The sequence below is a fragment of the Blastomyces gilchristii genome (assembly GCF_000003855.2).
Source record: "Blastomyces gilchristii SLH14081 genomic scaffold supercont1.2, whole genome shotgun sequence".
In the NCBI taxonomy this organism is placed as follows: Eukaryota; Fungi; Ascomycota; class Eurotiomycetes; order Onygenales; family Ajellomycetaceae; genus Blastomyces; species Blastomyces gilchristii.
The window spans coordinates 4,242,731-4,266,702 of NW_003101681.1; the positions used below are offsets into that span (position 1 = coordinate 4,242,731).

General features: G+C 47.2%; 9 protein-coding genes across 12 annotated transcripts; 6 read left to right on the forward strand and 3 right to left on the reverse strand.

Annotated features, from left to right (window-relative positions):
- Nucleotides 1–510: 510 nt before the first annotated feature.
- On the reverse strand, nucleotides 511–2,590 carry BDBG_01291 (succinate dehydrogenase (ubiquinone) cytochrome b560 subunit). Its single transcript, XM_002628337.2, has 4 exons — nucleotides 2,342–2,590; nucleotides 1,798–2,269; nucleotides 1,600–1,690; nucleotides 511–1,476 (listed from the first exon to the last, which is right to left on the reverse strand). Exons 2-4 carry the CDS (start codon nucleotides 1,835–1,837, stop codon nucleotides 1,044–1,046), a joined length of 564 nt encoding a protein of 187 aa, XP_002628383.1. The 5' UTR covers nucleotides 1,838–2,269; nucleotides 2,342–2,590; the 3' UTR covers nucleotides 511–1,043.
- On the forward strand, nucleotides 2,103–5,346 carry BDBG_01292 (enoyl-[acyl-carrier protein] reductase I). The gene is made up of 5 exons (XM_002628338.2): nucleotides 2,103–3,359; nucleotides 3,429–3,511; nucleotides 3,628–4,356; nucleotides 4,487–5,214; nucleotides 5,268–5,346. The coding sequence occupies exons 1-4, from the start codon at nucleotides 3,317–3,319 to the stop codon at nucleotides 4,622–4,624; spliced, it is 993 nt and encodes a 330-aa protein (XP_002628384.1). The 5' UTR covers nucleotides 2,103–3,316; the 3' UTR covers nucleotides 4,625–5,214; nucleotides 5,268–5,346.
- Nucleotides 5,347–6,263: 917 nt separating this feature from the next.
- Nucleotides 6,264–8,344, reverse strand: BDBG_01293 (hydrophobin). Its single transcript, XM_002628339.2, has 3 exons — nucleotides 7,073–8,344; nucleotides 6,935–7,017; nucleotides 6,264–6,879 (listed from the first exon to the last, which is right to left on the reverse strand). Exons 1-3 carry the CDS (start codon nucleotides 7,344–7,346, stop codon nucleotides 6,829–6,831), a joined length of 408 nt encoding a protein of 135 aa, XP_002628385.1. The 5' UTR covers nucleotides 7,347–8,344; the 3' UTR covers nucleotides 6,264–6,828.
- Nucleotides 8,345–11,642: 3,298 nt separating this feature from the next.
- BDBG_16349 (uncharacterized protein) lies at nucleotides 11,643–11,909 on the forward strand (the record flags this gene model as incomplete). The annotated part of the gene is made up of 1 exon (XM_031724316.1): nucleotides 11,643–11,909. The coding sequence occupies one exon, from the start codon at nucleotides 11,643–11,645 to the stop codon at nucleotides 11,907–11,909; it is 267 nt and encodes an 88-aa protein (XP_031576377.1).
- A 628-nt stretch (nucleotides 11,910–12,537) lies between these two features.
- BDBG_16350 (succinate dehydrogenase [ubiquinone] flavoprotein subunit, mitochondrial) lies at nucleotides 12,538–14,791 on the forward strand (the record flags this gene model as incomplete). Its single annotated transcript, XM_031724317.1, has 7 exons — nucleotides 12,538–12,563; nucleotides 12,631–12,721; nucleotides 12,870–13,007; nucleotides 13,068–13,160; nucleotides 13,236–13,355; nucleotides 13,413–13,545; nucleotides 13,602–14,791. The coding sequence occupies 7 exons, from the start codon at nucleotides 12,538–12,540 to the stop codon at nucleotides 14,789–14,791; spliced, it is 1,791 nt and encodes a 596-aa protein (XP_031576378.1).
- A 328-nt stretch (nucleotides 14,792–15,119) lies between these two features.
- Nucleotides 15,120–16,001, forward strand: BDBG_01296 (WW domain-containing protein; the record flags this gene model as incomplete). Its single annotated transcript, XM_002628342.1, has 1 exon — nucleotides 15,120–16,001. One exon carries the CDS (start codon nucleotides 15,120–15,122, stop codon nucleotides 15,999–16,001), a length of 882 nt encoding a protein of 293 aa, XP_002628388.1.
- A 1,086-nt stretch (nucleotides 16,002–17,087) lies between these two features.
- Nucleotides 17,088–23,380, reverse strand: BDBG_01298 (ceramide glucosyltransferase). 4 transcript variants are annotated; one of them, XM_031720271.1, is made up of 4 exons: nucleotides 23,085–23,371; nucleotides 22,406–22,993; nucleotides 20,411–22,348; nucleotides 17,088–20,296 (listed from the first exon to the last, which is right to left on the reverse strand). In XM_031720271.1, the coding sequence occupies exons 3-4, from the start codon at nucleotides 20,590–20,592 to the stop codon at nucleotides 18,688–18,690; spliced, it is 1,791 nt and encodes a 596-aa protein (XP_031576380.1). In that variant the 5' UTR covers nucleotides 20,593–22,348; nucleotides 22,406–22,993; nucleotides 23,085–23,371; the 3' UTR covers nucleotides 17,088–18,687. The 4 variants fall into 4 exon arrangements, with proteins under 4 accessions (XP_031576380.1, XP_031576382.1, XP_031576381.1 ...); XM_031720273.1 differs by having other exon boundaries at nucleotides 17,167–20,296; nucleotides 20,411–22,345; nucleotides 22,406–22,987; XM_031720272.1 differs by having other exon boundaries at nucleotides 17,167–20,296; nucleotides 20,411–22,993.
- On the forward strand, nucleotides 17,390–18,231 carry BDBG_01297 (ankyrin repeat protein; the record flags this gene model as incomplete). The annotated part of the gene is made up of 2 exons (XM_031720270.1): nucleotides 17,390–17,645; nucleotides 17,729–18,231. 2 exons carry the CDS (start codon nucleotides 17,390–17,392, stop codon nucleotides 18,229–18,231), a joined length of 759 nt encoding a protein of 252 aa, XP_031576379.1.
- Nucleotides 20,951–23,179, forward strand: BDBG_01299 (uncharacterized protein). The gene has a single exon (XM_031720274.1). The coding sequence runs from the start codon at nucleotides 21,439–21,441 to the stop codon at nucleotides 21,649–21,651; it is 213 nt and encodes a 70-aa protein (XP_031576383.1). The 5' UTR covers nucleotides 20,951–21,438; the 3' UTR covers nucleotides 21,652–23,179.
- Nucleotides 23,381–23,972: the final 592 nt, after the last annotated feature.

Consider the following 23,972-nt stretch of genomic DNA (forward strand, 5'->3'; position numbering starts at 1 on the left):
CTGCAATCGCCTTCCCAGTGTCAAAGTGCATCATATTCAATTGGACAGGGCATCGCAAGTACAGCTCTAACCAAAAGCTCCATCTACGCCGTATACTCCGTTCAGGACCCTCCTTCGCCCCGTCCATATCCTCCAAACCCTCCCCCAAGTCCCGTTTAAGGCTTGAAACGTTTTGAAATCTCATTACGTATAGCTAAGTAAGTTCCCCATATTATCTCATCAAACGGAGCTATTTTTGCGCCTTCATACTCAATCAACGTCAAGTGACTAACGATTTTCTCAAATGGATTTTGCAGTTGACATGGGCCTAGCAATCCCTCCGGAGATCGATGAAACATTCCTATGGTGATATGATACTTTTCGCCGCGTAAAACGGAAACACGCTCGATCGTGGAAAATATGAATTCAAAGCACCCCCTGGAGGATTTTCCATTCGTCGACTCGAGTCATGACATCCTATGGAGGGAAAAGGCTCTGTTGTTTCCTTGTTATGCTTGTTAAGCCCCATAATTTTTATTTTTTTTCCATCTCAAAACTAATACGAGTTTTACCCTAATTGTAAACCCCCCTGTTGTTTCATTCCCTACATGTAACTCTTTTGTCAGGATTAGGTGCAACTTTTTTAGGAATTTAATATTTTCTCTTCAATTCCGCACCTACCCAGCACGCGGGTTGATCCTTGTAATGGTACAATAATTTTCTAGCAACAAGATTGTCATCTATTTTTGCATGATCAAGAAATCCACTACATAAATGGATTTAGGCGCCCCTGCGAATATCTGACAAGGTATTGACTCGCAGATACACAGCACTATACATTTTTTTATTTTTTTTATATCTTTGAAATGGCATAGGAAATAAGTATGGACACTGAAAGGGGAAACATCAATAAGACTGCAGCATCACCGGGAGACAAAAAAGACTAAGACGAAAATGAGAAATGAAGAAAGAGCAGGAGGCAGGAAAACAAAGACGAGAACAGAATGCCGCTACCACCATACATACATCATGCCAACCTACACGCCTACATCACCCCATCCATATTACATAAAAGCCAGCGCAAGTGCGCTGGTCACAGTCAGCCCAACAACTGTCCATCCAGTAACAATGACCTGCTTATTAGAGAATTGCTTCCCCATATCCCAAATAAGATGTCTGCACCCATTGAACGAGTGGAACGTGAATGGTAGCGCAGCGGTGAATTTGAGGCCAACTTTAGCGGCCAGCGGCAGGGCACCGAATGCCGCTACCAGCGATGCGGATTCCAGATGCCACCCCAGCAAAGGGGAGACGAGGTAGGCAGAGGCGAAGATATACATACCGCCAGCAAGGGCGACGCCGGTGATACGATTGAGGGAGGAGAGGAGCCAGGTGATCTGAGGTTGGTAGATGCTGAGATGCGGGGAGACGGGGCGGTTGAGACGCTGACGGGGGAGGATTGAGGTTGGGTCTTGGTTGGCGGTTGAAGCGGTTGATCTATGGTGGACGGAATTGTGTTAATTTGTTAAATTTGGTTTCCTTTTTCCGTTCGAATGGGTTTGCGATGTGGTTATATGTGTGTGTTGTTGTATTGGTCGATAGGCTTCACGACCAACTTACCTGGTCTGGATATGGTTGCCAGTCGCAATGGCCACGGGGGCAGCAATTCTAGAAACCGCAGTTCTTAACTGAGAAGGATTGTATGCAGCAACTATTTGCAGATGTTAGTTGATATCATCCCTTTGCTTCCTGCCGCCATCACTTTCCAATTCATCCCACACAGTTTGGATGGCAAGGGTTGGTTAACAGGTGACTTACGCCGTCGTAGCGACTGCTGGGCAACTCTTTGAGGAAGCATTGTAGTACAGTTAAATAGCTCAATGGCGTCCGCTGGCAGTCAATACCAATCAACAATCAACAACCAATATCAATTGTTGTAGCTAGCAAAAGCACTTGGAGATTCCATTTCCATTTCGGGATCCCAGGAAGACCTCGGCTTATGTAACCCGCCAGCAAATCACAGGCCGCCAATTAGTTACTAGTCGGAACAATGATTGTCCGCAGCCTCCTGGTTAACTAATCCCAACCTCAACTCTTTTTTCGCTTCTTCTCACTCTCTATTTACTCACTCGAGGACCCTCAGCTTACATCGTTTACCTGCCATTACCGCACTCTGTGTAGGTGGTGGAACGGCATGATACAGATGTTTCAAGGCGAACCATCCCACTTATAGTTGCGGCTTTCTGTCGTTAACTCCTGGATGCAGAAATGGGGCTTCCTCAGAAGAAGTCTTCGACCCGTCGTTAATCGCCCATTTCTTTCTGTCAATGGAAGGAGAGGGTTTCATATCAGGGTTACATACTGAACTTCGAGACGAGATGACTCTGGGTTTGATAAATGGGTAGAAAAGAACGGGGTGCGATTTGGTATTGCCACCTTGAAATCGGGTCGTGGGTGTGGATGTTAATTTCCTTGGGCGTTGGACAGGGACGGGAATGGGATGCTACCCCGTGCCCAGGTACTTTTCTCCTGCTGCCCGACATATCGGACATGTAGCGGAAGGGACTTGTATCTAGCGTCGAGAGCTATCCTCAACAAGTGTGAGGATAGATGACTCCAAGAAACGGGCCTGTGAAAAATCAAGAAAAACTTTGAGCATGAGGATAACTATGCACAAGCCCCACAAATGTATATATTCTAACTAATCGGCTCTGAAAGCCTAAAATCAGGTCAATCCTCCGTGATAGTACAGTCTGTACTCCGGATCATAATAATTGCGACTACTCCCTCCAGCCCTGTACAATCATCGTGCCCCACAACTCGCTCCGAAAACACGGACAGATATGTCCTGTACATATCTGCCACATCTTCCCATGGCACTTAAATTATGGACCTAATCCTACTCGCAACTATTGCCCCTGCAGCTCCAACGAGAAATCCAGCTCCGATATCTAGACCACCGCGCTGTCCTCACCATAAGTAATCAGCCAAATATAGTCCACGGCTGCTGGACTGTTAGTCTTCTTGTCCCAAACTTTGTAGCGTCCATCTAGCGAAAAGAAGCATTTCCAACCCAGTTTCCAAGAAATGGCAGCAAAGGCGAGTCACCTGACCTATCCTGAGCCTGGGACGATGGACCTCGGCTCTCGGCCCACTATCGCAAAGGTTTGTTCAGGTGGGCATTTTTTATGGCTGCCATGTCAGTGATCCCTTTATAAATCTCGTCGTGTCCTCCTCTGGTTATGATTCTTAGATCCTTCTCCTATGCTTCTTGTCTTCATTGTTCATAGAGTCCTGATAGAATAACCCTTCCGGACCCCTCCACTCTTTTTGCAAAATGGGATTCAGCACAGCGCTGACCCAGAAATTGGGTATCACGGGTAAGCTTATCTTCATTCGTCCCACGATCGGGGTTTATTAGAGGACGCAAACTTACCATGTCCTACCAGTCCCTGTCGTCCAGGGTGGAATGCAATGGGTTGGTTATGCTGAGCTTGCTGCGGCTGTCAGCAACGCTGGCGGTCTCGGAATCGTACGTGAATTCCCCCTTGTGGCAAAAATAAAAAACAATCCGCCTATTTTATGCCTAGAAAGCAAGAGTTAGAGACAATCTCAAGCAGCTTCCGCTAACATGCTTCTCTCCAACAGCTCACCGCGCTCACCCAACCCACCCCGGAGGACCTCCGCAAGGAAATCCGCAGATGCCGCATGATGACCAACAAACCCTTCGGCGTAAATATCACTCTACTCCCCGCCCTCGCTCCACCAGACTATGGTGCCTACGCCCAGGTGGTCATCGACGAAGGAATTCGCATCGTCGAGACCGCCGGCAACAGCCCTGGTCCTGTCATTAAGCAGCTCAAGAAGGCTGGCATCATCATCCTTCACAAATGCACCACGATCAGGCACGCCAAATCCGCTGTGAAGCTCGGTGTCGATTTCCTCTCTATCGACGGTTTCGAATGTGCTGGCCACATTGGCGAAACCGACATCACTAACTTCATCCTCCTCAGCCGAGCACGCCAGGATCTTAAGACGCCTTTCATTGCCTCGGGTGGATTCGCGGACGGATACGGCCTTGCTGCCGCCCTGGCTTTGGGTGCTGAGGGTATCAACATGGGCACAAGGTTTATGGCCACTATCGAAGCTCCAATTCATATGAAAGTGAAGCAGGCTATCGTAGACGCCAGCGAGGAAGATACCCAGCTAGTCATGCGTAGATGGAGAAACACCACCCGACTTTTCAAGAACCATGTTGCCATGGAGGCTTACAAGATTGAAAAGGAGGCTGAGTCGGATGACTTCTCACAGATCGGCCCCTATGTCAGTGGCAAGCGTGGGCGAGAAGTGTTTATCAACGGTGATATTCATTACGGTGTATGTATTTTCCCATGCTTTGCTGTTTACCCAACCTTCCGGAGGAGCGGGGCCCGAGATTTCTCCAGTTTCTCTCACTGGTGCTTAATATTGAAATACACTAACCCGCGTGCTTCTTTTTCTAATATAGGTCTGGACCGCCGGTCAGGTTATGGGCTTGATCCACGATATTCCATCCTGCAAAGAGTTGCTCACTCGCATCGAGAGGGAAGCCGTTGAGGTGATGTCGAAAACAAGCAAGCTCTACACGCCAACGGCGAAACTGTGATTCCACGGTTATTAGTCTTTTCTTCAACTTTTCGTTTGGTTCCCTTTTATGTTCTGGGTTGGTATGTTGACTTTGTTTATACATCGCTACTGATATATATACTTTTGGGGATGGGGGCCACTTAGGAGTCGACGGATAGAATACTCTATCATCGGGGTCTTATTACGGTTTTGTATACCACTTTTAGATATATATATATATACACATATTATTTCCTTGGCTTACCCAACCCTCTTTCTCTCTTTCCAAGGTTGTCCAGCTCGATTTTTTCTTTCTAAATAAGACAATGTCTGTTCACTCTATCAAACGGCCATGGCGTCTTGGTTTTAGAAATAGATATCAGAATATAAACGAAAGATAACAGCGTTTGGTAATTGCGCCATTCACTTAGGAATTGCACTATCCCATAGTTCACCTACATCCGGCACTACATGGACGGGAGGAACCTCCTCAATGGCAACCACTTCCAATTCCCCAAAGCACTTCAAGTCCTTTTCCCCCAACCGCTTTTTAAACCATACTATCTAGGTACTCGAATTCTAGCAATCGATATAAGACAGCTACGATGCACATATATCGTGTCACGCCTGGTAGGCCACCCACCCCTTACTTCAACGGACCCACGAGGACTGATCCGCGACAGAGAACAGCGTCCGAGACACGCCCCTGTCGAATATTTTCAAACCTCAAACACGAGAGGGATGTCAAAGGGGAATAAATGTCAACGAATCTTCTGCGCAGGGTAGGAAGGGGTAAATCCAAGGGGGTTATATCCTCGTACGATATGAACTATGCCTAGGCACGTATTAGCAATAACCCACTGACGGCTTGAACAGAAGCATACTGGCAGGTTGTTCATCGTCATTGACGCGATCCATAGTTCAGTTCGGCCCTATCCTGGCTTGGGGACCAGATACGTGGTTCGGTTCTCTCGCACTGTTGTTCCCTCCTTGCCTGGGAACTGCCTGCTGCCGGAGTTGACACGATGTGCGCAGTGCGAGAAGCGCTCTCATTGAAAGGGTCATTCCTAGCTCTTTCCGGGCCTCGCAAACCCAGGCTTGGAGGCAAGTAGAGATTATTTACCCTAACGGTGCGGATATATCTCGGGATATCAAACGATTTCAATAATACCTACCAGTTGGCTGCCACCTTACGACTGCTCTGGACGAAATTTCTACAGGCAGCTCCCGGTGAGTCAGAAAATACGATCTCCTCTGACTCTTTATGTCGTGTCTGTGCTGGCTGAATGCACCGGTTAATATGCTGCTGGCAAACGAATTTCGACGAGTCCACCCACTACGAACTAGGGGCACAGTTCCACGAGAATAAAAATATATCCCGACATCACATGCCACTGCGGGAAGACGAATGACTGTGGTCGTACCATATTCCTACATACAGTGTCCGTGTAACACGGGTACTGTAGACGGAGTTGCCGAACGTTTGCGTACCAACGTTCGCCTACCAGGCCTCTTTATAAACACCGGGATTCACGATTACTAACGACTTAGCGCGGTAGATATCTAGCTTGGGTACAATTCGTATCAGTTGGTGTTAACTACATGTACATGTACATGTACATGTACATGCGAGTGCTTCCGCCGGGGCAGAAGCCGTCCAGGCTTGCGAAACTGGTATACGCAGTTGCTTTGATGTTTCAAATGAAGCTAGGTATGTTTGTCTTCGAAGCAGGGTATAAAGCGTCCCTAATAATGAGAAATATTCTTTATATCGGGAAATGGTACGATATTCCAAGAGACACAATATGCGAGTCTACAGGAGACAATTGTCGGAAACGAAAACAAACGCGATTATCAGCGAACTTCAATCTTCTATCAAGAATTCAAGTCTACCTGCTAAATACACGGATAGACAAATATCTATCCCTTCATTCACAGCAAAAACATAATTGGCATCAGCAAAATACAGATCTTATTACCATATACTCCAAACCAACTTCATATACACAAGAGACGCTCAGAGACAAAAGAAGAGAAAGGCTTTCCGAACAAAAATGGTACATGCTATGTAAAGTATATATATTTTCGTTCAAAAATGGCGCGGCGTTGTCTCCTAATTTCAGTTTCCATGCGACATACAAAACATCCTCTACTTGCCTAGTGCTCGCAAGGAATTCCTCCTATAGGGGCCGGAATACAGGATGGGGTTGAGTTGAATGACCGGAAACGAGGAAGCGAAACTGCTTAGAGGCCGGCAATAGGAATGCAGGGAAGGTTCAAAGCAATGACACCCTCCTATCGATTCCGTTAGATATCTCTTTGTGAATCTATGATAGATTTCTAAACTTACGGCGTGCTGAGAGTTGCCCTGGCAGCAGGCAGTCTTCTGGGCGCAGGGTGAGCTGCTGAGGATGTCGGTAACACCGATAAGAGCTATATCGAAAATTTAGCCAAATTCTCTTCGCGAGTGTTACTTCGAAAAACTTACCGCTGGCGCTGAGCTTGGAGCATTGGTCGAAGATGCCAATCTCGCTGCCTTTGCCGAGGACCGTGCCCAAAACACCGGACAGGAGACCAGAGTTCTTGTCACCGCCGTTGACAGTGGTGACTTGCTTGTTGCAGCAAGAGATCTGAGCCTGTCCGCACTGGTTGGAGACCTGGTTGACTTCGACCTCACTACCCTCGGGGTGGTATCCACTGCCTGGGGCGGCAACGGCGACGGTGGCAAGAGCCAGGACAATAGCAGACATGGAGAACTTCATTTTGACGGTTTGAGGGTCGGAAGTATTAAAACCGGTATTAAGAATTATATATAAAAGGGTTTAAATGAGTGTGGTAGTTGGGCAAATATTTGAAGAAACGATGAAGATGCTGATGATGGGAGAAAGAAAAAGAGCCTGACGCTGCGGAGGAGGGCCCTTTTATAGATTCCATGACCCCCCTTTTTTGAGGACATGAACAGGATTGAACAACCCCCTGCCAACTCTTCCCTGGTCCTGGGGTGCCTGAATTGGAAGTACGATGCGAAGTTGGCTTCCAAGTAATTTTCCTGGTCCTCAGCAAACGATGTTTACCCCAGCCCTCAGATGGTAATCTCCCAAAAAAAAGTGAAGTCGCGGGCCTGCATACGCCACATCCCAATTGCCCGAAAATTTTCAATGATGATCTCATACGAAAGAATGCATGAAGTTTGGGCGACAATAATAATACAAGTTGTCACGCATCTGTACATTCGCTGTACAATCTCTTTTCTTTTGTTCTTGATACCCAGCCATTCGCAATGATGACAACTTGATGCTGGAACTTAGCAGAGGTCTGACCGGCTCCCCTGGAACGCGCCGGATCCGAGATACGGGAGAGAAGGAAAATCAACATTGGTTTCTTTTCAGAAACTATTGAAAATGACATTGCTTTGGGCAAAGAATATCTTGACATGCTGTCTGATCCCATGGTTCAGCATCCCTCACAAGTACGCCACAATATGCAGCTAGCAATGAGGCATATTCTCATTGAATCATTGAGTTCCGAGCTCGCACAAGAAAAACAATTACAAATATCGCTGTCCACATCGCAGATGTGCAAATAACGATAGCCCTGGAAAACCACGGAGCGTGCTGTGTTGAGTGAGATATTCGACCTATCAACCAGGGCTGGGCATCACTGAAGTTGAATACCTTGACCTTTCGCCAAAGCCTACTATTGGCGCGACCTCTACTCCGTAGTTATCATCCCTGTATGCGGCCTTCGGTACCAGTGTCCAGCAATCGGACCGAAGTGCCCCTGATAATCTTCTCTTTTTTTCGTTAGGTGGCTAGCGCAGTAATTCCTTGTCAGCATCATTCCCGTTCTCTCGAGTTCTGCTGCGACAATACATCTTTGTTTACTCCGTACTTTGTCTTTCCTTTTGAACTCACTTGGCTCATTAGTTTTTGAGCCACAATTGCTAACTGTCAAGGTGAAATGTGGTTCCACGAAGTAGTAACCGCCACTACGCTGGGATGATGGAACGAAAAACGGTGAGTGCAACTGCTAGATACAATTGGCGCTTACTGCTTGAGTTCATTTGTAACATTACAAGCCGTTAGTTACTGATATACGGAGTAACGCTTCTGGAAATGCCGTTCAGTCCACGGTTTCTTAGAGATTGTAAGCCGATCGACGGCTCTAAAAAGGCTACGAACCAGCAGGGCCGGCTTAAGCCATATGGAAAATGTGATAGCTCTTGCTATGCTTTGACCAACCCTGATCCTTTCGTGAGCCTCAAAACCATTGTGGGGCCATGTCCCAGCTCATTAATATTCCCAGCTCGTCCCTTTTTATTTCCGGATTCATGGGCGACAGACTAGAAACTACTAGTACTACTGAACTCAAGCGTGACGGAAACATCCTTGTTGTGTGTACTCCGTACATCTTAGAACCTGACAACAAGGGCCCTCAGGCTTTGCATTATTTTATCACAAGCCCTGTGGACCTAAACTGTGGAGGTGATGATGAATTGTTAATGCTCCGCGCTTGTGAAAATCTTTGTATAATAATATTATTACGATCGACGAATCCCCAGGCCAAAAATATATTCATTGGGAGTCTGATTTGGAAGCTGTAGGGATTCAAATTGGTGTCAAAAAGGATTCTTTGTTATCTGATATTATTAACCTCCATCAACGGAGCGTAGGAAGTGATGTCAATTAATCCCACCCAACGGGCCAACTCCAACAACAGCTTCATGCGCTATTATCTCCATGTGGAAGAATGAAAGGGTTTCGAGCGGCAAAGTCCGGAAAGTGTATCTGTACGACACTTCACACTCACTGCAATCTTCCATTCCTCGTTGCCAATCCGTAGGCGTCTGCTGCTACGTGGACAGAGTAATCCGTACAACATATTAAATGGCATGTGCTATGTATGCTCCAAGAATCAGTCAATCCACACGATGTGGGGAGCATAGAGTGCAGAGCCATCGCAAGGAAAACTAAAGCGAAATACTCTTCACAATCAATGACCTGACTGGCCAAAGCTTTTCGCGGTTTCTTTTGCACTTCTCTCCAAGAAAAAACTCGAGTCTGCTGGCACCCAAGCTTCTTCTCCTTGAGCCAAGCTAAAGACAGCTCAAAGGATGAAGAATCCTTGGCGACGCCACAAAGCCCGCTTTGTCGATCTCCTCCAGGGTTTTCTCAAGTACTAAAACTAGTACTCCGGACAGTACCCTTGGAATTCAGATAAGATCTGCAACGCACTAGCGGCTGGAAAACAAGGTGCGGCATGGCTGGCACGAAGCCAAATACATACGGGCCATACAAGCATCTTTTCTTTTTCAGCAAGTGTTATTTTTCAGCTCTGGCAGGTCCAGCTGCATGGTCACTTGGTGAATCTTTGTGATTGGATTGCTCCGAAGACTGCTTTGTGAGACTTGGCAAGACCTTCTGATTCAGTCCTGCTGTTTAAAGGCCCGAACCGTTTCAAGTACCCAAAAGCCCAGGTGCTGACCTCATTATTATTGATCGACATGCTGCCGGGGGCTGAATCGTCAAACTCTCACTGGGGGCCTGGGCGGAGCGTTCTCAGCCCACCAATAATAGGCCACTCATCCTCGCAAGCTCCATCCATACAAGCAGCCCCGGGATACTATTCTTGTGCCTAGATTCAGTCAGCATACAGAACTTGGCAGATACTCACATATCCCTCTCTTGTTGATGTTCTTGTGACGTGTGATACTCTTCTTATAAACTGAAATTCCAGGGCTTGGCTGCGTGGTTCGATCTCAAGGTCTTTTCATTCAAGTTTTCGATAAGGCATATTTGTGGTCAGGAAGGTGATCGAGGCTTAGTTCGAAACCCACTATCAGCAATTATCAATTGATCTCTACCCTATTTTGCAGAGGAATTTCGCAGAGGTACAGCACGGGGCTGGCACGGGGATCCAGGGCAGAACCTTTGTTGATTGGAAATGGGAACAAGGACTCAGAAATGAGCAAGACTGACTCGCGATTTTGTCCGCCACTGCAATAACAATGCAGCATATGCATGATGCATGTCTCACTGCGGTCGACTGCAATAAATGCACTGAAATTTCAGTGGCTCGCAGATAAATCACAATCGAAAGTTTTAGCTTGTTCATGCGTAGTTACAACTTCCAGGCCAGAGGCCTTGATTCATGGTTAGTCTGCAGTTATCCAGAGGTGTCTGGCACCCAAACGCCCAAGCTTGCGGGTTTCGGGATCCCCGCAACCAACAGGGGCAACAAAGGATACTGTTGGTCGGCGCGCTCTTCCACCCCTTTTCGTTTGCATATGTGCGGATGTTGGAGAGCCGGTTACCAGCATCCTCGTTTGAACGCAAGCCCGCGCAACGAATAAGCTCACATCATGATCATCGCTGTCTTCAGGAATCTGCAGTCAGTTCAGAAGACAGAGTGGGTGTAGAGATGTAACAAGGACACATCTTAAATGCAAGCCATTTCGCTCTTCGCACGTCCTTTCTTTCTCCTATTATTGTATTATCTCCGTCAATCTTCATTTTCGCGCCATGTCTAGCAATTGTGTGCTTTGAATTCCCATTCTATCATTGATGAATGAAAATTTCCAATCTAATTGATGGGAAAGCCCTAGTGGTTTAGGAACCATAGGTTTTTATCTCCTCAGGCGTGGACCGCGTGTAAGTATTTTCTTTTATGGGTTTTTGCGGAGGCGACCTGGCGCGTGCCGCAGGGGTAAACCCAGGAATGCATTAATAGTTATTACTTAAGCCGAAAAAAATTAAAGAAAAAATGGAAAGGGACGTTTAATTTCAAAATCATCCTCAGCCCCTTGATTCCTCAATGAATCTTGCATTATTCTTGCGCATCAAGCGTCGAGGTTCTGTTATTATTATTATTCTTTCCAACCCGAGTTAATTAATTACTCGGCAGCTCACTAGTTAACTAGTTAACTACCAGAATAGCCGCGGCCTTGGCCCGAGCGAAGCCTCAACCATGCAACCATCGCACACTTCTGGACATCATCAACACGCGTTGTCTCCCTGCTCGAATGCCTCCCTCTCAAAGCTTCTACGCTAAAGCTAAGGATGGAACGCCCGATGGACCAATATGAAATCAGAGAAATAATCCTGCCCTTGACTAGGGCCGGTTTCGAGATGGGGCAAGAGACCGAGATCGAACGTACGGGTGCCGAAACCGCGCTACACGGAAGCATCGGTGAGGAGAACTTTGCGCTCGGCCAGCGCCCGCGACTAACGAGCCGAATTCGAGATGGAGCTCTTCCTGCGATCCTCTCGCGGGGAAAAAAGATGACCATTGATTTCACCTCGGTTTTCAGCTATCGCGTGCAATAAGCTATTTAATTTGGTGCTCTGCACGCATTTCTTTAATCTGTCTAGATTTCTTTTACCAACCAGATTTCAGTTAGCTTTATGCGGTGGGTGGGCAATCCTGCAGATTTCGAAGCCCAGCTAAAGGAGCAACCCTTTTCGTTACCTCATAGTTCCCTGTGCTTTCTATCTCTACCGGAAAGGCTGAGAGGCTAGGCGGCTGCCAATCCTACCTCGAATCGGGACTTTAATCTTCTGGTAGAGCACGATTGTCCTGCGTGAAATACAGCAAGTAGAACGTTGCATTGGAATCCAATTGCAACTTGTAGAAGTTGAAAAGGACAGGCTAGTTTCACTTGCATCTAACCCTACGCGCTTGATGAGACGAACGGTGACGATGCTTTCACGACCACCCATACTGTTGAGGAGAACACTCACCTCATCCCCATCACTCCTCCACTCGTATCAAACACAATCGCGCCTATACTCTACATCGATACCGCGACATACTAGCAAAGAAAATGTACATAGACGAAAGTGCATCGCAGGTCCTACTAGACAGTGGCTAGGGAAGAGGACTTTCTGTTCGACCCCGGCGTTATCAGCTATAGCAAACGTTTCGCAGGCCAAGGCTATTATTTGTCTGGCTGACATGCAGATTATCGATCATAGATATGAGTATGTCCTATGCGCTGACAGTTTGGAAGCTTGCTCCAGGCATCATATCAGCTAATGCATTTACTAGTGCGCTTGTCGTTGGCGCAGGGGGAGCAGGTCTTATGGCTGCCGTTGGCCTTGCGGAAAGTGGGTTGGAGACAGCGTGTATATCGAAATTGGTGCGTCATTTTACTCTTCCTTAGCTACTCGTCGAAGCTTTCTATTCCCCCCATCCCCCGGCTTTGACATGAAGCATGGTCTGTTTGGTATGAGATGGGAGAAAACGCTAACAAAACTTTGTCCGTACGCTGGTCTTGAATGAAGTAGTTTCCAACAAGGTCTCACACAGTAGCTGCTCAGGGGGGTATCAATGCTGCTCTTGGAAATATGACAGAGGACGACTGGAGATGGCATATGTATGACACAGTTAAGGGTTCGGATTGGCTAGGGGACCAGGACGCAATTGTACGTTCGTCTGCTATATCCTCAAAACTGTACTATGATTTTGCTTACATGTCTCGTTAGCATTACATGTGTAAGGAAGCACCTAAAACCATTGTTGAATTGGAAGGATACGGAATGCCATTTTCCCGCACTGCAGAGGGCAAGATTTATCAGGTGGGATTATTTTTAAAAATTGAAAGGTTCAGTCCATGAGGTTCAACGAAACTAAACGAGAGGGTGGGTTTGCAGCGACCGGTTGGAGGACAATCCTTGAATTACGGCACAGGCGGCCAGGCCTATCGGACAGCATGCGCAGCGGATCGCACAGGCCATGCAATGCTCCATACTTTATACGGACAGGGCTTGAAGGTTAGATTGGGTTCAAATGCATATGTGTGGTACAATCCGCGGCTAATGGGTTGGTAGCATAATTGCAACTTTCTAATCGAGTTTTTCGCCTTGGACCTTATGATGGTGGACGGTCGGTGTGTTGGTGTAACCGCACTTGACATGGAAACTGGAACGCTGCACCGTCTATTCAGCAGGAACACGATTCTTGGTACGTTTCGTAACTACTTAATCACTCTTGTCATGCATCAGCTAATCAGTCGATAGCCACTGGCGGGTACGGACGCGCCTATTTCTCCTGTACTTCTGCACATACCAGCACGGGCGACGGATGTGCGATGGCATCCAGAGCAGGTCTTCCCCTCCAGGACATGGAATTTGTTCAGTTCCATCCAAGCGGAATATATGGTGCAGGTGTCCTGATTACAGAGGGTGCACGCGGAGAAGGAGGCTATTTACTCAACTCCGAAGGCGAGAGATTTATGGAACGATATGCCCCAACCGCCAAGGACCTTGCAAGCAGAGACGTTGTGGCACGATCCATGAATATAGAGATTAGAGATGGGAGAGGTGTTGGTCCAAATAAGGATCATATTTACCTGCAGCTCTCACATCTGCCTAAGGACCTGATTCTGGAGCGCCTCCCTGGAATTGCAGAGACGGCCTCGATATTTGCGGGTATTGATATAACTCGACAACCTATTCCAGTACTCCCTACAGTCCATTATTGCATGGGTGGTATTCCTACCAACTACAAGGGCCAAGTTATAGATATGGACCTTGCAACCGGAAGGGAAACCCCCGTCTCCGGGCTTTACTCGGCCGGAGAAGCCGCATGCGTAAGTGTTCACGGCGCGAATAGACTGGGAGCCAACTCCCTTCTCGACATTGCCGTATTTGGCCATGCGTGTGCCTCTCACATTGCTGGAAATAACGAGAAAGGAATGTCGCACGGTTCAATTCCGGCAGATATCGGCATGTCATCTTTCGAGGATATGGAGCGAATCCGTACTTCGGATGGAAGCAAACTTACCGCCGAACTACGCATGGATATGCAAAGAGCTATGCAATCTGATGTCGCTGTGTTCCGAACAGAAGAATCCCTCGCCTCCGGCGTCTCTAGAGTCCAGCAGGTTGAACAGTCATTCAAAAACGATGTTTGTGTTAAAGATAAATCGTTGATTTGGAACTCTGACTTGATCGAGACATTGGAAATGAGGAATTTGCTCACGTGTGCTGCGCAGACGGCGAAAAGCGCCTTGGATAGGAAGGAGAGCCGAGGTAGCCATGCCCGAGAGGACTTCTCTGATCGAGATGATGCCCAATTCATGAAACATAGCCTGTCGTGGCAGATCGAAGAGACAGAACCAGTGAAGGTGGGCTATCGGGATGTTATTTTCGCAACGTTGGATGAGAACGAGTGTCCTAGCGTAGCACCGAAGAAAAGAGTATATTAATTGGGAATTTAGAGCACTATGATATATAAATATATAGATAGATAAATATGGCATAGTTATTATTGTTGTATCGAAGTTTATTTTATTTGAGCCCAACCTAAAAACGGGGAAATTTTCGATCACGTGATTTATAGCCCCAAGCTTCCTTTTTCAAACAAGCCGAACAGAATACAGCGATAAAATGCGAGCTTTGAAAGGCATATATTCGGAGACCCCCGACATCTTGACATTGTATTCCTCCAATGCAATGTCGCCGTGATACACAACCTCCTGAGCTTGATGAACCATTTCCTTTGTTCATTTTTGGATAGGGCGTTGCTAACACACAATGGCTTCAAACGCCGCTTCCGTCGCTGTTGGTGACAGAGAGCTACTTGCTCGCGTGGAAGACGTACCACAACCGGAAATAGCCTCTCCAAAGACTCCTAGGGATTGGTCGAGGAAGGATGCAGAGCAGAAAGACGTTTTAGGGGACGAGGATAACAAGGACGATAAGGAACCAGGCGAGGAGCTGGAAGAGGGGCAGGAGGAGGAGGCAAAAGAAGCAGACGGGGAAGAGCCACACAACTCCGCTCCACCCTTACCGCAGGAAGATCTCCCACCTCCCCTCCCCAACGAAGTGCCTCCTGGTCAAACAGAAGATGATGGGTGGGACCCAGTTTGGGATGATAGTGCACAAGCTTATTACTTTTATAACCGGTTCACGGGTCTGTCGCAGTGGGAGAACCCCCGGGTACCTGACACACACCAACAAACACAACAAGCAGACGCATCACAATCCTCACAACAGCAACAGTCCATCAAACCACGGGTGGCTGGCGGTTATGATCCCGCAATCCACGGTGACTATGACCCCACTGCGCCTTACGCACAGGTGACCCAACAACAACAACAAGAAGGGCTAGATGCCGCAGGCGCTGCTTACTCCTCCGATCCGAACTACATCTACACAGCAACAGGCACGTTCAACCGGTTCACGGGCAAATGGCAGCCGGGTGCACTAGCTAAAGAGTATTTCGACGACGAGAATAAAAGTAAAAGACAACTGAATGCATATTTCGATGTGGATGCGGCGGCCAACAGCCATGATGGCAAGAGCCTCAAAGCCGAGCGGAGCGGGAAGAAACTAACTAAGAAGGAACTGAAAGCTTTCAAGGAAAAGAGGAGGGAGAGGAAGGAGGAGAAACGAAGAGCGTGGTTAAGGGATTGATTCCTGGTTTACCTTGTGGCATTTTTGTTTGTCTTCTTTTCTCGGTTTGCGAGGTTGGACTTCTGTTCCTCGCCAGCTCTATCCTCGCGCCTTATTGACCTAGCTTTTTTATCGGAAACGGAAGACAGGATGCAATTGCACATACGGTGCAAGCGGTGCAAGCGGAGGTTTTTTGGGCATCTTCTATGGAGTTATGTGGTGCTTTTTTCTTTCCTTGGCTTCGTTTATGAGAGGTTGGGTTGGATATTTCGTGGATATACATGATGTTCATGTCAGACGGATGCTATGGTCTCCGGTTCTAGCTCCATTGCACTTCTTTCCTCAAACTTTCTTACTTTTTTTTTTCCATTACTTATTTATTTCTAATGTTGTAGCGATAGCTCTTATATACCATTACCGAATCTCTGTAGTTTCATAACCTAACGAACTGGGCTAATTTTCTAATCTTAATACCGAAAACCATCATGCTCTAGACTAAACTCTTAATTCTCTATATGCCTTTAGCACAACTCTATCATTCTTTGAATTAAAGTTTGTTGTTGGTCCAGTTCTGGTAGCTGTTTTCATCACGTGATTTGGCCAGCTAATTTCGTTCTCTGTGATTTTGTTAACTTTCAGAAATTGGGGGTAACTGTACATGTACAATAGCACCTTAAATTAGAAAGGAGACCTCTTTTGTGTGAACAAGTTCGGAGTATATCATCAGTAAGTTAATTTTCTTTCCCTTTGATCTGGAATTGTCTCCCTTCTCTGCTACTGTGGTTTTCGCTTTCGCTATAGCGAGATGTCCACTAGTCATAATATATATACATATTTCCCTAGCGATGCAGAGCTCCGTGTAGCAAGCAACCTTTTTATTTTATTTTTTGATCGTCATACAATATGTTCTTTTTTCATACCTCGGATTTAGCATGAGCTTTGTTTATGAAGTAATTATTTCTACACGTGTTCCAAAATTGCAGTGCTGGGAATCGCTTCCGGTTTGCTCTCAACTGTCCGCGTCTTCAGGGTCGCTGCTGTGGTCAAGCAAAATTTACGTTTAAGAAGCTTGCTTTCCTGATTCTCCGTTATGTGAAGATATGGTGGATATCTTAAATGTCTTCCTGGTTCAGGAACAAGATCTGAACATGGATCAAGTTGTTATAGTCATTTACACAGTGTTTTCAGCAAACCTGGAAGATTTTTCAAGATACCCCTCATCGTCGCGTCCATTCTGATATCAACTGCGGGATATGGTGCAAACAATATTACATGTCTAACATTACCTAGGTTAAATACAGGAGGGAGCGAAAAGGCTTGCGCTACTTTTTTTGCTTTTCCTTTTTAAGGGGATTTCCTAGATATCCTACAAGGGAAACTGAAAAAGAATATCAGAAACCATCTAAACCATGGCAACTATAGCTGGCCAAACACTAGGCGGCGCAACCACGCCTAAGCCTCTTACATTAGAAGAGATCGACGACCTCATCTACTCCGCGCGTCTAGGAGATGTAGACGCATTGCGGACAGATATCACGAGCCTCAGCCAGAAGTACGGCTGTTCCTCCTTAGATATCATACAGTCTGCTATCGACATGGAAGACGAGAGCCAGGGGGGAACGGGGGCGTGTTTGTTGCATTGGCCGGCTGCGAATGGGAATATTGGTATGTAGTCGCCCCATATAATTCTATCTATAGCGTTCCCCAAGGGCGATTTACCCACTTACAAAAAATCTCCAAACTACCAGAAACACTCAATTACCTCCTCAGCCTCCTCGATACACCTACACAGACTCTAACACAAACAACAATATCCACCCACACATCGCAAGACCCCGCAGCAAGGGCAGCAACAACAGTGAACCCCATCATAAACCACCGGAACAACTCCGGCAACACCCCATTACACTGGGCGGCGCTAAACACGCACTTGGAATGCGTTAAAGCACTCGTCCATGCCGGCGCAGATATCACTACAAAAAACAATGCGGGCCATGATGCCGTCTTCCTCGCTGAGAGGTCGGAGTGGACTTCGTTACCTGCTGATGATGAAAAGGAGGGAGAAGGAGAGGTGGAAGTGACTATGAATGGGGTTGGGGAAGCCGAGAATAAGGAAGAGGGCGAGGCTAGGAGGCCGATTTCGAAGGGCATGCAGGTTGTCGAGTGGTTGTTGGGGTGTGAGGAGGGTGAGGGGTTGGAGAGAGGGGCGGGTGTTAGTGGGAGTGGGGATGGGGATGAGGGTGGTAATTGAGTGTTCGGGGATATGAGTTTTGTTTTTTTAATGACTGAGTGCATGAGGCAAATTATGTGAGGTGAAAGCTTATTTCTGCCTTGAATAGAGGGATCAAGAAGACTCTGGAAGAAACAACCCAATCCTACAGGAGAAGTATACGCATCAACTTGGAAGCAAAATGAGATAGCTAGCCCCGTTAATCTCGTTAGATATGGCTATTATTCTAATCAACTCGCCGAACCATTCCCGGGGATAATCAATGGATAAACATACACCAATATGCAGTGGAAGGATGACCACAAACAAAACAGCCTTTAGAAGCAAGGCGAACACAAGGAACCGATGGTATCCGGTGCTGTATCTGGGTATTGTCTATCAAAATAAATAGAAAAAAAAAATCAAAAACAAAGAAGGCTATCTAGGATAATATCAGGAGGGAAGCGGGCTTGGGTGAGGTTGAGACATTTCTCCTAGTCAATTCCTATGTTCATAACCGCGCGTTTTAGGACTTCGCTGGCGTACATTCGTACTTCTCCCACCAGAATCGCTTAAAGCACCATAGCCACTCTTCTGTCCATCCTTCGTCCCCCGAAGCGCCCCGGTTTCGTTGTCATTCTGCGATATTTTCCCCGGGATCTTCGTCGCAACCAAATCCATCCCCACACGGAACGTGTGATCCCTCCAGACAACCGTTGAACCGCCATAGAACGCACATAGCCAGATCGGCAATGCCAAAGCCTCCCTGCCCAACCAGGCAAGGAACCACTCATGGAACGGGCGTCTAGTGCGACAAGTCTTGGCATGAGCGAATCTGGGGTGCGGGAGCGCGAAGGACGGGGTATGTTCGTCGACTTCCAGGGCAGTGGCGGAATGCAGTGTTACATAGAGCAACCAGTCAATGAGGACCCAGAAAGCGATGCTGATAGACCAGAATGCAAAAAACGCACGCCAGGTGCCTAGATAAGTGGCATATTGCGGGAAGAAACGAGGGAGGAGGTTGCTAAGTCCGAAGGCAAGATAAGTGGAGCAGAGGAACGATTCGGTCCCTGGCTCGGCGAGTGTGGCGAGCAGCACAGTGAACTTGCGCACACGGAGCCAGCGGATGCGCCGGTGGATGTAGTCTTTGACGCTCATGCGGGCTACTGGTTGGATGGCGACATCACCATAGACTAACTTGTGTCTACCCCATCGCTCTCCTTCTCTAGTGGGGGGTTTCCCTTGGAAGAGACAGTCCCCGATGAGATGGTCTTCGCAGATGTTGTCCGAGAAGTAATCAATTCCGGGACGTCGGGGTTGCGCGCGGGGTTTTGCAACGGCAGGTGAAGTGAGGTAGTCTAGATGTGAGCGGCGGAACATGGTTGATTTACCAACGGCGCAAGGGGCGATGACGATAGTGTTGATTGCGGAGTAGAATTTAGAATGGGAGGATGAGAGGAAAAGTTCCTCTAGACGACCTCCTGCTGTGGCTAGGAAAGATGGCTTTCCCTTACTTTTCATCTCTGCAGTCGGGAGGCTGACAGAGTCGTAGTCCTGATGTAACAAGTCCTGGCTCTCATCCGCGCTTCTCATTGACGGTTCTCCATTTCCTAAATCGACCGCGATGGGCATTTGATGCGCGAATCTGTACTGCTTGCCGACAGAGCCATCCTCCGCAACTATTCCGCACAGGCTATCCACCATTCTGCCACAAACACCTTTTCCCATCCAAACATTGCAATCCACAATCCACACAATATCACCCTTTGCTTCGTTATATGCACGGCTCATATTCCTGATTTTCGGGTTGGGTCCCAGCCGGTCACCATCATCACTTTCCTCCTCAACTAAAATCCGAGCATCTGCGTCTGGGAAGTCCTCCAATAATTGTTTCAACGTAGCATATGCCGGATCAGTTTTGGTCGCAATGCAGAGGTATATCGTAAGCTTATCCTTCGGATACTCCTGACGGAAACTAGCAGCCAGACACTCGTAGAGGCAGGGCTCGAGATCCTTGACGGGCCGGATGATGGTGACATGACTGACTTGAAAAGGGCGAAGTGAGGCGGAGAAGGATTTTTTTGGGCGGGAGGAGAAATTCTTTTGTCTAGATATCAGGTTGGGAAATCCTGCTCGTCAGCGCGTACATTTCAAAGGCTATCTAGCGCCAGTCAAATTTAAATCTCTATTCAAAACAGTATACGAAAAAATCTAAGCTCACAGTCGAGTCCATCCCACGAGAATCACAAAGGTCACAATCAGGTACCAGATGACAGCCGCCCAACTGGCCGCAATTAACCAGGGCTGAGATGGCCCCTGCTGCAGCTGCAATCCATTGCTGATAGCAATAGCAACAGGAGAATCGGAATTGGAGAAGCCCGCCGCCGTTCGATCTGCCTGCATGAGGCTGCTGACTACAAGGACGCTTGACACAAAACAGAGTATTTGTATTAAGGAGGGGACGGCGGAGGGGTATTGGATGCGCAGCTGGGAGAGGAATGCCAGGACACAGGCAACGACGGGTGCATACTTGAAGGGAATAGAAGAGAGCGAGAAAGGGAGAAGGCCAAAGCAGGACAGATTTGCGCCCCAGCAAAGGGGGAGTAAAAAGAAAGAATGAAAAAAGAGGGAAAAAGAGAGCTGGTGTTGTAGGGGGGGTTGGGCGTGGAGTTAAATATTTAAATATTTAATCCGACCAACACACACCTCACTTGGGGCCGGATGCTGATTAATGCGTTCCATTCTCTTTTTTTTTTTTTTATTCATTCGACAACCATGAGCCTTGTGATGACTCTCTCTCGATCTGCGGATGTGCCGGAATACAAACAACTCCACTACCAGTGGAGAACGACTTTTGTGTGTTTCTACATTTGTGCTAGGCCTGTCGAAAAACTACCTGACCAAGCTAAATCGTTCTATCCTGAGAGGGGTGGTGATGTTTGGAGCGGTGAAGGCGATCTATTTTGCTCTGGGAGGGAATAAACTGATCATCAACAAATAATACAGTGTATGCACTCCCAGGTCCGTGTATTTACTTACTTCACTTTGACCTATGAAGATTATCAAAGTTGTACATAGATGTTATGTTACAAGACCTCAAAACGCACTCGGAACCCATGAAGCCCTTGAATCAACGGCAAGGGTTGTGAAGAAATAGGACAAAGAAATATGTCCTACAGAGTCGCGAAACAACTTTCTCAAGTTTAGGTTGAAATATTGACCTTCAATGCAGGTCCCAACATCCCAACAATGGCCTTGTTATTGCGCTACCGCTCGCAAACCATACAGCCTAACAATGGGATTGTGAAGCGCAATGCACCCAAAGACCGATGCGGTGTCACACCGGGGTACTGCGGGCAAAATGAATACACTATCATTTCAAGTGGGCACTCGCACGTTTGGCCGAATCACAGCCTACGACATTGTCGACTTGGCGGTTGTGGCGCAATGGAAAACCCATAAATTATGGAGTACCAAAACCTATGTAATCTGTAACATTTCCTCTAGTTATTGATTCAGTCTTGGACTGAAGCCCCGAGTCCATGGAGTGTGCAGAGGAGTAAGGGCACCCATCGCACGTTGAATATCATAACGAGCCGATGCACCTGAATATCGAGAGGAATTGCGGCACAGAAGTCCTCGCCCTGGAATATCTTCATATTGCATGGCGGTGAGGAGCAATTTTAGGGTATGTTATTGCCAGATCGGGTTGGCCTTAGAATGATTTTGTATCGAGACGAGCCGGGGAGCTGTATAGTGTTAAGTTCATAAGGTTGATTGCGTGATGATCCGGGAATTATACAAGTGGACCCTGGGACTTAAATCCGTGGATAATCGTTAGGTATCTTCGATTTTTCTTGAAACAGATCTGACGAAAAGTATACTAGGGAGATTGTGCACCCAGTTTCCAAACCTGGCTGTCTAGGTAGGATCGTTAAGATCCACTATGCCTATGTCGCACGGGGTCAACTGTTTAGAACTTCAAAGAGCCCGTCGTGATACCTATAGGCTTCCCTGTGAATCCTACCATCGATTGCAAGCGGATTAAGTCCATACCGTCCAGCTTGAAGTGGTCGACTTCACAAGCACTGAGGTCGACGAATTTTCAGTGGACCCGCATAGCACAGCCCAGCTCAACCAGGAGCTGACTGATCCTCTGCTTCACGGCTGTCAGTGAAGTCAGTGTTGATAAGGACAAGGTGAAGGATGGACGCACTGATTTTTGAAGAAATTTTTGGAAGAATCGATCGTCATGCAACAGATATCAAGCTCTCAATACTGTGGCTAAGCGTTGAACGGAGCTATGGAGAGCTACCTTTTTTTTTTTTTTTTTTTTTTTTCTTAGGCCAGCAGTTCTAAGCATTACCAAAGGAACTTGGACGCCAATGAATATCTGTCCTTCCCAGCAGGTATGAGCAGCACATTTGCTTTTGCATGAGGCTAGAGCTGGTGTTAAAGAGAGAAGTATATGACTCAAGAAACATCGTGAGAAACTGCCACTAAGGGCCGGGTAGCCTTGGTTGCATTTGTCTCAGTGTGGGGTATCTCAACACCATTATGGTTGGATGTACGGAGTACCTATGAATTGACGTCTCCACGTCGCTTCAGACATTGTGTTTTAAAGCTCTCGACTTTGGTGCTTCCTGTGTTGTTTGCTTTATCTTGGAGATTCCCCATCACCATGAACCAAGTGGTCCCTTTTTCCTGTTGCCAATTCCACAGCCCTCTTTAATTTTCGGATATAAAGATCGACAGAGGGAAGACAACTTGTCCCGATAGCATGTGCAAAGTCTGATGTCTATTGCTGAGTGGTTACGAAAAGCATAAGTCCCCGTCGTATCAAAGCGAAACGTCAAATGGGTTATCACAAGGAGCAGGAAAAAGGAGCGGCAAACATTTTCAAAATAATCATAAGCTACGTCAGCTCAGACTGCTGCGTTCAAGCAATCGGGCTGGCCTGGGGCTTCTCAGGATTATTCGAGGTTCACTATCAAATCGATGACGGATGCTTGGGTGTGCAGGAAAATCGCTCATAGTAATATAGTTTCGATCAGGCACGCTCGTGGTGGCTATGCATTTCGGCACGAGGCGACACACACCACAAGTCTAGCTCATACATGACGGTGTGTATGATCCAGTTCTGGTGGGACTGAGGTAGCTTGTTAGCATAGCTGTGTGTTCAGCACCGAACAAGATGGAGATGGAAAACTGGGGAGAGTGGAGCTCGAGCCTTAAGCGCACGCTCGGGGCACTATGGGGCTGAGGCGCGAAGCTAGTTTCAGCCACCATCTTGACCACTGACATCTAGCAAACCCCTCCCTCAGTGCTCACTCTCTTCCGCCAAATCATTAACTATATCATCAATACCATACCTTACGTCCCACCCAGTATGAACAGTGCGGTGGGGCATACTCATCACATATTCAGAGAGTTGCTTACATTCTGCAGGCTCTGGCATGATAGGTTAAATTGTGATTGCTGGATATCTCCTGCAGACAAAACACGCTGACCCGGTCTAGACAAGACTCAATAATTTATGTCAACTTTTGGCATCCAACTATATAGTGTGAGTAGGGCTACTCATGGGGGGATTAGATGCCAAGGAACTTTGGAAGATAAGCCTTTTCAGCTGTTCTTCCCTGCCATTTTGCGTGGACTTCTTCGACTTAGCACCTCTACTCGTGTTTTACTGTGCTGATTTCCTTGGTGTCTAATATTAGATAGGGCCGTTTACATTGATCCCAATGCATTGGTAGATACACTCACAAGCCAATGAGAAGCCC

Coding starts and splice junctions, on each gene's coding strand:
- BDBG_01298 (XM_031720271.1), bottom strand. CDS start 20,592: ATGCAGGCAGATCGAACGGCGGCGGGCTTCTCCAATTCCGATTCTCCT. Junction 20,297..20,410: donor CTCGTGGGATGGACTCGACT/GTGAGCTTAGAT, acceptor CCTGATATCTAG/ACAAAAGAATTTCTCCTCCC.
- BDBG_01299 (XM_031720274.1), top strand. CDS start 21,439: ATGGCCTTGTTATTGCGCTACCGCTCGCAAACCATACAGCCTAACAAT.
- BDBG_01291 (XM_002628337.2), bottom strand. CDS start 1,837: ATGCTTCCTCAAAGAGTTGCCCAGCAGTCGCTACGACGGC. Junction 1,691..1,797: donor CCAGCAGTCGCTACGACGGC/GTAAGTCACCTG, acceptor ATCTGCAAATAG/TTGCTGCATACAATCCTTCT. Junction 1,477..1,599: donor GGCAACCATATCCAGACCAG/GTAAGTTGGTCG, acceptor CGTCCACCATAG/ATCAACCGCTTCAACCGCCA.
- BDBG_01293 (XM_002628339.2), bottom strand. CDS start 7,346: ATGAAGTTCTCCATGTCTGCTATTGTCCTGGCTCTTGCCACCGTCGCC. Junction 7,018..7,072: donor CTCCAAGCTCAGCGCCAGCG/GTAAGTTTTTCG, acceptor TTTTCGATATAG/CTCTTATCGGTGTTACCGAC. Junction 6,880..6,934: donor AGGGCAACTCTCAGCACGCC/GTAAGTTTAGAA, acceptor CGGAATCGATAG/GAGGGTGTCATTGCTTTGAA.
- BDBG_01292 (XM_002628338.2), top strand. CDS start 3,317: ATGGGATTCAGCACAGCGCTGACCCAGAAATTGGGTATCACGG. Junction 3,360..3,428: donor CCAGAAATTGGGTATCACGG/GTAAGCTTATCT, acceptor ATGTCCTACCAG/TCCCTGTCGTCCAGGGTGGA. Junction 4,357..4,486: donor ACGGTGATATTCATTACGGT/GTATGTATTTTC, acceptor TTTCTAATATAG/GTCTGGACCGCCGGTCAGGT.